The following is a 13,483-nucleotide window of genomic DNA, read 5'->3' as shown; positions in this document are numbered from 1 at the left end:
AACATCACTCTCGTTATTGTGTAATCAGTACTTTCGAAGATAACAGGAGTAACTCTGCTCCGAAACGGAAAGATCGGTAGGACCGAAGTATTGCGTAAGATCAGGGACATTCACGAAACAGCGATAGAGAGCGAAGGACGTGCGTGTGAGAGATCAGCGAATAAGGTACCGTTACAATTGGATATATTGTTATAAGCGACATATACATCAGGTTAAAAACTAAAACGTAAACATGTATGCTTCAATAAAATCGCCGTCCTCCATCTCGAGGCTTTCGGGGGTATCAGTTTCGAACACCCGTTGCCCTTTGAAAAAAAAACGCACGCGATGCAGGGGCAAATCCTATCGGGAAAGAAACACGGTTAGAACACCTGTAGCCGCATGCGTCACACAATGGTAGCTGGAGGACAACTTACTAAATATTCGCAGTACACTCGCATAAACTTGCCGAACGTGTGGTATTTATTGATTGTCATTATTTGAAATTGATACTTGAATGATGGCATTCCTTCGACAATCACCATGATACGCTCAAAATACTGTTGGTGAAATAAAAGAGGTAAACATATTAGATTGATGAGCAAAACAAACACACCACTATTGAACTAGTAACTCGTTGGAGAAGGAAGAGATGCCGGAAAAGCAGCACGTAGAAAAGCCGTAGGGCAAGGAGGAAGAGGAGAGGAGAAGGACAAGAAGAATGTTGAGGAGGAGGAGGAGGAGGAGGAGGAGGAGGAGGAGGAGGAGGTGGTGGAGGAGGAGGAGGTGGTGGAGGAGGAGGAGGAAGAGGAGGAGGGGGAATAATAGATATTAGGATAAGAAAAGCATTCTTGCATTATCTTTTTCCAAAAGGCATTCGCCAACATGCTTGAAGAAAAATACCGACTGACAAGAAACAAGTGAACTTATCATGCGCTCTCTCAATGTCCGGTATTTCGCAGATGTCATCGACGGCTAAGATGATGGAAACCCGGCCCCGCCATCATCAAACATACACCGCAGTATCGCCGGAAGAAAACCGCAATGCCGTAAAATAATCAAAACGTGTGAATTTTCCTCATGGTCTTCATTGCCACAATGCTTATCAATTAATCACCAAATCCAACTGCTGCCTATTGTACTTACCTCTTCCCTGCCAATCATATTTTTTCGTCAAACACAAATTGCACAACGTTTTGGCTGAAGTAAGATATTTCTTTCTGCTTTTAACTCCACCGTTACTAGATACAAAAATTTCGTAACTAATCAAAGGGTAAAACGTTTGACATCTCAACTGTCGAATGGGTTGACCAAGATGTATATATCCAAACGAGTGTTTGTGAGTGCGTAAACATTATTTGTAATGACGGTTTATATTTTGTAATTATACCCGACGGCCATAATCTTCCATCAGCTGGCTGCATTTAGGCAGCAACCGCGAGATGGTCTATTTGCAGCCCGTAACCGTCACAGCTATTTTGTGCACGTGTTGGTGTGAAGCGCGGTAACCACGTAGGTATGGGTGCGTTAGTTGCATGCTTATTGTGATTATGTCGGCTAGTCATATGGCTCAGACACACGATGAGAGCTCGAGCGAGGTGGGAGATCGGTCCCCCTAATTTTGTGTCACCCAGCTTCGGCTCATACTAAATTATTAGATTCGTTATATGAAAATAGGGCAAAATTAGGGGATTCGGCTACGTGCTTCTGAGGTTGTGTGAGTGAGCATTTGCTGCCCAGGTGTATGCATGTGTATGTGAGATCGCTCGGTTTGTGTATGTAGTGGTAACAATAATTTGCTTTCGCCCAGCTGATTGAGTTTGAATTGTCAGTTGAATATAAACCATCAATTATTAGTAATTAATGCGATTTTTACATTTCGTTTAGACATATCAGATAAAAAATGTTACAATAATAAACTATGAAAATAATATCCTGCAATACTGCAATGGATACAATGACGCACAACGTATTCCGCATGAAAATCTGAACAATGATTACGTGTCTGTACTGAACGCAAGAAAACAATCTTAAAAATTCGTTCCTCCTTAATCTTGGTAAAATCATCTGTTCTAAAGTTTGTATAAAGAATGTGTTAAATGTTTGGTAAAAATATGGATGACGTGACGGGCTGAAATTTACAGGAATGTTTCTCTCTAATAATCTTTGTAATTGAATCCTACCCCACGATCTTACCTAAATTCATGTCTGAACGAATAATCTAGTCCTAGTTAAATCCTAATCTACGATTAACCAACGGCTTGTAGAAATGCTCGTACATATCCTGACTGCTATATCCAACTTTATCCGATATACCGAAATATTTTCGGATATTTATCCTTCAATTGGATCACGTCGATCCTTCAGTCGTTTAGTTGTTGCTTCAGAACAACGTGAACGACGTGTAGGAATTGCTCCGCTTCAATTGTAGACACCGCCACAAAAGCCCCCTCGTATGCATGGATTTGTTGCCATCCATATTCAACAATCAACATGGCAATGGACAACATCTCGTTGCGTCTCTTTGATATGGGGTGCGTTGTTCTTCATCTGCCAGGATGATTTAACTTAAATGGAAGATAAACCATTGTCCTGTATTAGCAATACGAATGTAATAAATTATGTACAATCATTACAAAAATATGTGCATGCAATCGTAACGTATGGCATGGTAAGGAATGTTTCAATTTTGAAGTTAATTGCATTAATATGCCAGGAAAAAGTAGGTTAGCTATGTTAATGATATATTATTAAGTAGATGTAAGCTAGCTCTAGTACTAATGTTTAAGGTTCTTTTTAATGACGCAGGTCCAGTATGAAAGTTGATCCTTTTCACTTTCCGCTTTATAATTGTTCTTTTCCAATTCCCGAATCGTTAGTTTATTCTAACCTATCTTTTCCAATCTCCACAGATAAATTTCTATCCATAGAGTAAATATTAAGTAATAGCAAATCTATTCAGTACAAATCACCTGCGACAGTACACTCATTTTCTTTGTAAACATGGTTTATTATGAATAAATTCAACAATAATTGTTCTTTATAAAAATGCCAGGAAAAAAAATCGCTATACACACCCTCAAGCACTGTGTTGTAATAATTTACGTTATTATCATATTTACCTTTTACAATCTGCAACAATGAAATTATCCGTTGTATTAGATCGATGGATCCCGCATTCTGTAAATAGGACAAGTTTTATAAGTTGTAGTAACATAATTTATAGTCGAAAAAAGAAACATATTTAGATATCCAATAACATTAAACGAACACTTGCTCTGCTTTGCAATGGGATCCAAACATATTGATGTCCCCACAGTTTCTGCTACCCATCTCCTATTTGGTCACGTCCTAATTGTGCGTAATGGAAACGTTTATCATCGTTCATCCAAGCTTGGGTATGCGGGTTAGTCGCAACCCCTGGGGTGGATTGTATCGCATGGCAACACAAGAGGGAATTGATAGTCTAGGTTTCAGGGCTACCAAGGCCTACTAAGCTGTCACCCCTACCCACTAGCCGTAAGCCGCTACCACACCAAGCCATCGAGTGTGACTCTCCAGAAGTGCTTGATGATTTGATGGTAGTGCAAGTTGATTCCGTATTCTGTAAGAAGGATAAAATGAGAAGATATTATTGACATGATAGGAAAATAATGGAAATCTAAAATGGAAAAGAAATGAAATATAAATATGCAACGCCATGCTAGACTAAAACACGATCCGCTGTCACATCAGACACTACAACAACAATATCATAACCCAATGCTCCGCAACAACTCCATAGACATGTGGATCTAAGTTAGTCTAGTTTTGATAATTGAATATAATTATTATATACTTTCAGCTTGGTTGATGATACATTGTTCATGTGCACATTCGCTTCAGAAACTCAGTTTGAACTATCATAAAACTTTCTAGTATGCACTTGGCAGGGTCGGATAGACAACGACGAGCGCATCATGAATCGGCTGCTATCGTTCTACCGGACATTCCTTGTCGAAAGATGAAGTAGAATTAATTATTTTCGTAAAGGTAGAAACAATTACTATATTATAAATTTAGTTATCTATGCTCACCAACCAACAACAATCAACTAAACAATTGTCTCAATCCAACACACGGTTGCAACGTATAATGAGCAACTCTTCAACCACAGTGCTAGTCTGTAATCTACAATAAACCAAATGACATTTCGAAACGGATTGAACGATAATCAATCCAAGCTTAAAATAGGTTTAACAACAGATCACGCACGACGGAACCGCAATCCAAATTAATTTCATGAACTGTCGCAGAAAGCGAACATAACACCACAAACATACCGTAAGCTCATCTTCGGAACACGGAACTCACTATCCAATCTACACAATAATAATAAAGAAAGGTCTTTTCTCTTTCATCCGGAGGGTCAGGGAATATGTTTCCGTTTTGGTTCCCGAATCACAATCATTTCACTCGATCGAGGAATCGTTCACCTAATCTCACTTTGCACCCATAACAACAAACTAAGTGTTGTGCATACAACCGGTTGATTGCGGCTAAAACCGTAATTTAATGCACAACTTTATTGATAGAACACTTGTAACCACTTTCCACTTGAAATTACACGATGTTCGTCGATGCCGGCACCGAAACCGAACCGGATAAAATTGAGTACGTTTTTGTATGGACTAAGGGCAAAATGTGGGGATTCTTTATCCATCGGCGACGGCGCAGATACTGGGATGGTTCCGCCTTTCTTTTTTATCCGTGCGGAACAATTATTTTCCTAAATAGATATAAAATATAGGTGCGGATTCGCGATTGTTATGGTTTTGCGTTCTGGGCCCATAGCCTAATGAAATAAGAGGAATAAAGCGGACACGACTTCCGAGAAATATTTCTTGATATTTATTGGCCGAAGGATCAAGAACGACTGACATTAATAATAAGATGGCTTCGTTTGCCACCAAAAACCAAAGAGTTGGCAAACTGATAACGACAACATGAAAATACAACAGGGTTTCGCGAATAAAATGTTACAGATATTGTATCCCAACACAAAATGCGGTATAAAGTTCAGTTCCTCTACATCCTTTAACAAATTTGGATCGCTTACATGTTCAGCATAACCCTTTTCACAATATGCGTTAATTTTGTTGTGATACCAAGCTTTCAATTCTGGATCTCTTCCTAATCCTCGTTCCAAACTTTGTAATGCTTGACCGTAGCTCTCAGGTAAAGTTACCGTATCGTTTTTCCATATCAGTTCTAATTCGTAGCCAACTACTAATGGTTTTAGTGTGGCATTCATTTGCTCTATGGCCCGTTCGTGCGAAACTCCGAAACTTTACGTACTGAAATATTCTCTCATCATTTCGTCCATTCCTTTCTCCCGTTGTTCGTTTTTTCCCTTCCATCCCAATAGCGTTTTAATTGCCATAGGCTCATCAGGACCTCCCACGCGATTCGCTGATCCGCATATAAGATGAACGTGTTTTAATCCAAGCAAAATGGTGGGACCTGCTCCTATGAAGCTAGGCTATCCTCTGCAGGTGATCACCCTTTTTCTTAAAGGCATCAGCGTCTATCGATTGCGGTGGAAGTTTCATTTCTCGTATGGTTCGTAACCCTTTGACATTTTGCGTCACTCAATCATGTCCATCCGCCATAATGTTTACGACCTGGCTGTATTCTTCTTCACGCATTTCACCATGAGTCCAAATGAGTGCAAGAGGTTTCTTTATACCTTCAACTTCCAAATGCTCTATTATTTCACTCAACACGAGACTAGCTGAGGAACCGGATAAATGCAAACGAGCCTATAAGCTTGTCTTGTACCATGGAATAGGGTGTCCACAGAAAGTGGATGTTGTGGTAGTTCACGTAAAGAGAATTATTTCTATTACCATTTTCTTAGTGTAGTAGGGTACGATGTTGTAAGTTATAAGATATCAGACTTTTTAGAAGAAGAGCTAGTTATTCTACAGGCGAGATCTTCCCCTCCGCCGTATTTGTTTCAGTTGCTTTAAATTTAGGCCATCATTTAAAATCACCATCAATTGAAGGAAGATCGATAATTTTTTTTGGTTTTAAAAGTCCTTTAAAGAACGGATCAAACAGTCTATGGGTTCCTTGTCTGAATCCGCACGCGTCCGTTGAAGAACTGATAAAGTTATCCCTTTTTCCATACAGCAAATTCCTGTCTTTGCTTACTCATTTGTTTTTCAAAAAATTCTGGCTGTCTCCTTAAAATGGTTGACTTCTCTACTACTTCGGATATGCTGCGTAGCTCCGTTCGTAAAATGCGCATGTCCTGTTCGTATTTCTTTCTTAAATCATCCAGCTTCGTTTTCATCCTATCTACTTCTTCACGCAACCCTATCTCCTGACTCGTTCCTGCCTCTTTTCCAGCCTTTTCTTTAGAAGTGACCATTCTAGTGATTGGAAATGACTTACCACTTCTTCGGTTCATAAGATGAGTTTGCGAGAGTGAACCGACGTGTACGACGAGCTCCGTGGCAGCGACGTCGTATCAGCAAGCAAGAACAATGGCGACGACGAGCTGCTTCCTCCTTGGTAGCGGCGGCGTCGTATCAGCAACCAGGAACAATGGCGACGACGAGCTCCTAGCTCGGATGAGCTCTTCCCTGGCATGGGGTTCCAACGAGTGGACGACACACAAGTCGCCCTTAGACAGGGTCGATCTTACGAGGTACTAACAAATATGTACCGATAATCGTTCTTCTCGTTTATTCCTCTCTGGAGCCACCAGATTTTCGCGAATAGCACCACGAGAAGGAGATTACAACACGGTATTTGGATGTACCCCTGAGGATTAGATCTTGGTTTTATTTAAAACTCTTATCGTACACATTGCTTACTAGCATGCTGCACTAGCGATCGCTGGCCTTTTTTGTATCCGAGCTTTCATCCGCCTGACGGAATTCAACTCCTCTTTGTCAGTGACAGCTATAATTAGCTATATAATTAGCTATTAGTATAATTAGCTTGGTAGGATAATATGTAAATGTAAGAGTAAGTGCGTAATTAATGACATGTGTTAATGAAAAATAATGCGACAGCGACACTTCTTATCAAACGAACCTCCGAGGAGTGAACATCACTCTCGTTATTGTGTAATCAGTACTTTCGAAGATAACAGGAGTAACTCTGCTCCGAAACGGAAAGATCGGTAGGACCGAAGTATTGCGTAAGATCAGGGACATTCACGAAACAGCGATAGAGAGCGAAGGACGTGCGTGTGAGAGATCAGCGAATAAGGTACCGTTACAATTGGATATATTGTTATAAGCGACATATACATCAGGTTAAAAACTAAAACGTAAACATGTATGCTTCAATAAAATCGCCGTCCTCCATCTCGAGGCTTTCGGGGGTATCAGTTTCGAACACCCGTTGCCCTTTGAAAAAAAAACGCACGCGATGCAGGGGCAAATCCTATCGGGAAAGAAACACGGTTAGAACACCTGTAGCCGCATGCGTCACACAATGGTAGCTGGAGGACAACTTACTAAATATTCGCAGTACACTCGCATAAACTTGCCGAACGTGTGGTATTTATTGATTGTCATTATTTGAAATTGATACTTGAATGATGGCATTCCTTCGACAATCACCATGATACGCTCAAAATACTGTTGGTGAAATAAAAGAGGTAAACATATTAGATTGATGAGCAAAACAAACACACCACTATTGAACTAGTAACTCGTTGGAGAAGGAAGAGGTGCCGGAAAAGCAGCACGTAGAAAAGCCGTAGGGCAAGGAGGAAGAGGAGAGGAGAAGGACAAGAAGAATGTTGAGGAGGAGGAGGAGGAGGAGGAGGAGGAGGAGGTGGTGGAGGAGGAGGTGGAGATGGTGGAGGAGGAGGAGGAAGAGGAGGAGGGGGAATAATAGATATTAGGATAAGAAAAGCATTCTTGCATTATCTTTTTCCAAAAGGCATTCGCCAACATGCTTGAAGAAAAATACCGACTGACAAGAAACAAGTGAACTTATCATGCGCTCTCTCAATGTCCGGTATTTCGCAGATGTCATCGACGGCTAAGATGATGGAAACCCGGCCCCGCCATCATCAAACATACACCGCAGTATCGCCGGAAGAAAACCGCAATGCCGTAAAATAATCAAAACGTGTGAATTTTCCTCATGGTCTTCATTGCCACAATGCTTATCAATTAATCACCAAATCCAACTGCTGCCTATTGTACTTACCTCTTCCCTGCCAATCATATTTTTTCGTCAAACACAAATTGCACAACGTTTTGGCTGAAGTAAGATATTTCTTTCTGCTTTTAACTCCACCGTTACTAGATACAAAAATTTCGTAACTAATCAAAGGGTAAAACGTTTGACATCTCAACTGTCGAATGGGTTGACCAAGATGTATATATCCAAACGAGTCCCAACTGACATTTTATAGCAGAATTGAGGCGTTTTTCGAGCGTTCGGTGCCTTAAAGTGGCGCCTTAAACGTGCCTTAAACCGCAGACGTTTAAGGCACGTTTATACCAGTTCGACGCTTGCTTTCATGCAGTTCTTCTAGCGCTACCATTGCAATCCAAGCTGTCAAAAGCCAAAGGCGCAAACAAAAAAATTAAAAATCAAAAGGGCCGTTGTTGTGACGTTTTATATTGTTGGAATTAAAGCACTGCGGAATTAGAACACTGCCCCTATATGTATACAATGTTAAATTTCGCATCTTCGGGGGTGGGGAAAAGTTCGGGGGTGGGTACGTGGGTACGACTGCAAGAACAATCACTGTTTTTTCCGAGAAATCTGGGAACCTTCAATGCTCGTTTTTGTCATAGTGGAAATAGAATATCACACAATTGTCCGTAGCGGTACTGGTAGCACAACTGGTAGCGATTGTGTGACACCATAAGGCGCTCTCCGGCATAATCGGTCCGTTCTGCCAGGGTTTAGTTCTTCCTCCTTATCCTCTTCCCTTGGTCCAGAGTAGTTCGGCATAGTCCATAGGCCATCGTCAGTCCAGGTTGGCATTGTCCACCGATGTGTTCGTACCTTCTTTTCCTCCTTCCCAACCAAACCCAGTATCGCGCGCAGAAGCTGAAATAAAAACGTAAAGGTATGTAAAATATTGATATTGTACAACTTGAAAGTGATTTTTAACTTACTCTCATTCGCTTGCAGGAAAAAATGTCTCGGGAATCGGTATCTAAGGCACCGGATTGCTCGCTTCTTGCGTTGGCGGCTCGGTTGCCACAGTTAACAATTAAAAGCTCTCCACCAGTATCTACTGTTAAAGCTTCCCAGCAAACAACATCACCATCGACAGCTAAAACAGATGAGCTAAAACAGATAAAAGCATATCCCAAAGTTACAAAAACCGAAAAAATATACCGACCAACACCTTTAGTTAAAAATCCATGCAGTAACAACCAGCATCGAACATCTTCAAGGTTACCTGTATATAGTATAACACCATCCAGCATCGCTTCAGCACCACCGACAGCTTGCCTTCCTGAGAATGTAGGAATAACAGGGAATCAATTACGTTTAAAACCAGGAAAACTTTATCGGCCAATACTTACAACATCATATAAAGTCGCATCCTGCAGTACAGCATCATCAACTGTCGTTGCTGCAACACCGGACCCAGTTCCAGTGCGTTCTGTGCAAGGAAAAGACACGGCAGACCAACTAGCTGTGATGAATAAATCGTTGATGCTTCTTTGGGCCGAGATGAAGAATTTGACGGATTATAGAAGCCATCGACCCAATGGAACAGCTGTAATGGAAGAAGAACAGCACTCGTCATCATTTCTGCCTTTCATTACGTCTGAAGAAGAATTAACGTGTTTTAAAGATCAGCTCCATGAAAAAACTTATTTTCTAAAAATTCATAAAACTCTTGTCGATAGGTTGGAATCGGAAACAGATGTGAAGAGCCGAATGCATAGCGTGTTTCAAATACTATTTGATAAAAAATTTGTTGTGCAGTGCAGCTGGCGAGGCGGGGGAAAATCTGGTCCGAAAATAAGATTAGATGAAAAAGGGAATGTTTTGCGACTATTTAAGGCCATAGGCGAGGATGTCGGGTTTGTAGTAGGTGAGGAAGATGTAAAAAAATTCTTCGTAACAAAACTTAACAATGCGCAAAGCAGCGCAAATAATTTCAAAGGAGTGATTAAAAGCTCTAGTAAGTGTTATCACAAACGTGAAAAAAATGTTAATAAATAAATAAAAAATTGTTAATGATTCATTATGTGCATTATGACTATTCCTCAACTTGCATTCCTAGTTTATAAATCACAATTGCTTTGACTACTCAAAATACAATTATGATTTGAATTTACTAACTTATCTGGTATACGGTCCTTTCTGGATATAATCTATTAACTACTCACGGTCAAGCACGATCGTCTCGCATTTTGGTCTTGCTGGAGTTAGCTAAAAAGAGTACAATTTATGCATCAGTAAAAATTATCACTAACATTATTGAACTCACTTACTCGGACCGAAGTGTATGCAAAAGAGGGAAAAAAACTGTTGATTTGGGTTGAACAGATGGATGAACGGCAACAAGTTTGCATCTGATGTCTGCTATATCCACTTCTACGTTTTGTGTCGTAACATCATCTGGTATTTTATATATAAGGATATCCGAAGAAGAAAACATTGACTCCGGATCATCCCCGCTGAAAAGAAATGAAAATAAATCCAAATTGTAATCATATTGTTTACCCACTATCTTAAAATTGTCATTTGTTTGAACGACATTCAAAAATTTGACAACCCCGTTACCCTTTGTCAAAAACCATTCGTCTCTAGGCAATGGACGTAGAGAAAAATCGGATGCCAAAAAAATGCCTTTCCGATTTGTGGTCAAACGTGGATAGTGACGATTCGTACTATCACTTGCCATCCCCAATGCAGACCGTTCTTCTGAACGTGCTGCAGCTTGCACCCCACACCGAAAGCCCGATCGAATCGACCGTTTAATCACCTGCAGGTGGTTTTCAAAACAATACGTAGAAAAACCGTCTAGCGGTCCGTATTTAAAAACGTCCTTAGCAATGTGCTGGAGATTATGGACGTTGCTGGTGAGGTTCTCACGGCCATAAATCTCCCCATACTGCTGAACAAAGCTGTTCAAAAAATCAGCTGCACGATCCCAATGTCTTTGATGATACGTGGAAGAAAATATAGTCACTGCACAAAAATAAAGCAAAAAGTGACTATATGCCTCCACGCTTAAAAACTCTTCCATCAGCGCTACACTGGCGTAATGAAGATATGATCGAAATTCCGAACCCTTCCAAAAACGTATCACATTTAACCCTCTAAGTTTACGATTAATCTCAGAGGGCAGTTGTACGTTGGTAAGGAATTTCGATATCCACATTTTTGCTGCAGAGGACAAAGGAGCGAAATTGGAATACTTATTTTCCACTAAGTATAATAGGTGGCGACGGGTCACTCCCAGATCGCATGTATGCAGACGATCGCTCGTTGGCACGTTCTCGATCATGTCGAAACCCAGCAAGTCTTCTAAGGGCGAGCGCCATAGTTGATGATGACCCGGACATTCCCTCGCTCGAAATCCTGCATCCGTCCGTAGGGGAGCACCAACCGTGTCGAAAATCATTCGGTGAGCATGATATTCGCCGACACACGTACACCTCATACAGCCGTGATATCCATTATAGTTGGTTGTTGCTGCAAATCCCAATGAGTTAGCTTGTTAATGAACTGTAAATGTTGTAAATGTTGTTTGTATCATACAGACCTTTAATGAACGCTCGTGCTGGAGAATCGGCAACAAGAGCGCGAAGCTTCAATTGCACAACTTTATCGCAGAGCTGCAATCCTCTCTGTTGAATCGCATTCAGCTCTTCTACCAACGGCCTCAAAAAGACTTGCAGGCTGGTTGGTTTTTCCGGTCCGCAAAACATCGAAATCATCATGATTGGGGCTTGGGGGAGCTCTACCACTTTCATTAGGATGGGCCACAGCTGTGTTGGTGCACCTTTATGAAGGGGAAGCCCGTCAGTGGACAAAATGATGGTTAGTTGGTCCGTTGGAGGAACAGTTGACCTAAAATATAATATAATGGACACATGATTAGGAATACATTATTGCTGAACATATTGCAAATATTTACTTACTGGAAGTAGCTGTTGAGCTTATTCTCAATTCCTTTATACCAAAACTCTCCCCCTTCAACGGTTCGTATCTCCTGGCTGATGGTGGTTGATGTTTTTAACAGCGTACGTGAATCCTTGGGAAGCGGAAGGTCGGTCCATTGTCTGAAAATAGCCAAAATTTCATTAATTGATGAACGTGGTTGGTTATGTACGACTGCCCAATCTTTTAAGCAATCGCTAATATTGCGGTGGTTTCTACAGTTATGAGCAGTCGTACATTCGCCAACAACATCTTCATTGTCGCTATCAGAGGAAAGGTTACTCGCGTAATCGTCCTCTTCGACAATTTCTAAACTACTATCTAAACTAATATTCCCACCACCTTCTTGATCTACGCTATAACTATCATCTAAGTCATCTAAAACTGCATCCCCATGAACACCACCACCAGAAAGATTAAAACTAATTTCGCTTGTGAAGGCCGGGTTTGCAGGCTGCGACGAATCTTCTATCTCCTGGGGTTGATTGGCTCCCTGCGACGTTGAATCTGTAAAACGGATTGAGTTTATTAGTAATCCTTTATTGCAATATAATGATATTAACAAAACTTAACGGCTAATCGTGACAAGGTTTCTGTTCTGCTAAACCTTAGCAATAACAAGCACACGCAACAGTACAAACATGACCCGATGTTTTCACATTAACGCCCATCGTTCAGTCACTTTTTTATTTCGGTGAGAGTGGGCAATTCAAAGATTTCATCGTGCGCAAATAATCTTTCGAACGCACGAATCGTATCGAACCGTACTTTCACACAAAATGTTCTGCCGGCAAACACCGGTAGGATGCTCAAGCCGGCCAGCCGGCCGTTACCTGGGGATCTCCGGGTGTAATTTCACAACACATACGAAGGCAAAGAAGGAGAATTCTTTCACTATTTCGTCACTGCACTGAATTTCACACACTGTATTACACCAAACAATCCTAAGTGTCCAATTTAGCTAAATAATTAAGCAAAAACTTACCGCTATGTTGAGGCACCAACCGGCTCGTTCCCGGCACTTCCGCATCCAGGCTTTCTTCGCGATGGTGCTCAGAAAATAACTCCTTCAGCTTCTTGTTGGCCCGATTCGTCAATTTGCGGCTTCTCTTCAACGGCAGCGAAGACATTTCGATAGATTTAATCGCTTTTCTTTGCTGGTAAAATTTCAAACACACGACCGAAATCAGTTGAAAGATGAAATTGTGACAGTAGCGCCGATAGAAAATGTAAACATAGATGAAGCGTCATCATGGTTGCCAAGTCGCTACACGGAGGATTACACACACAAGCACATTTCACGTTTCGAAAAGCAGTTGGTCACGCATACACATACAGATTCGAGCGATTC

At 41.0% G+C, this 13,483-nt stretch overlaps 1 protein-coding gene across 1 annotated transcript; it reads right to left on the bottom strand.

Moving 5' to 3' along the window:
- Positions 1–12,109: 12,109 nt before the first annotated feature.
- LOC128307299 (uncharacterized) lies at positions 12,110–13,262 on the bottom strand. Its single transcript, XM_053045060.1, has 3 exons — positions 13,118–13,262; positions 12,453–12,639; positions 12,110–12,266 (listed from the first exon to the last, which is right to left on the bottom strand). The coding sequence occupies exons 1-3, from the start codon at positions 13,260–13,262 to the stop codon at positions 12,110–12,112; spliced, it is 489 nt and encodes a 162-aa protein (XP_052901020.1).
- Positions 13,263–13,483: the final 221 nt, after the last annotated feature.

This window comes from Anopheles moucheti, chromosome X (assembly GCF_943734755.1).
Source record: "Anopheles moucheti chromosome X, idAnoMoucSN_F20_07, whole genome shotgun sequence".
NCBI lineage: Eukaryota > Metazoa > Arthropoda > Insecta > Diptera > Culicidae > Anopheles > Anopheles moucheti.
The sequence above is the reverse complement of the archived record's forward strand: the minus strand, read 5'-3'. Positions and strand labels throughout refer to the sequence as shown.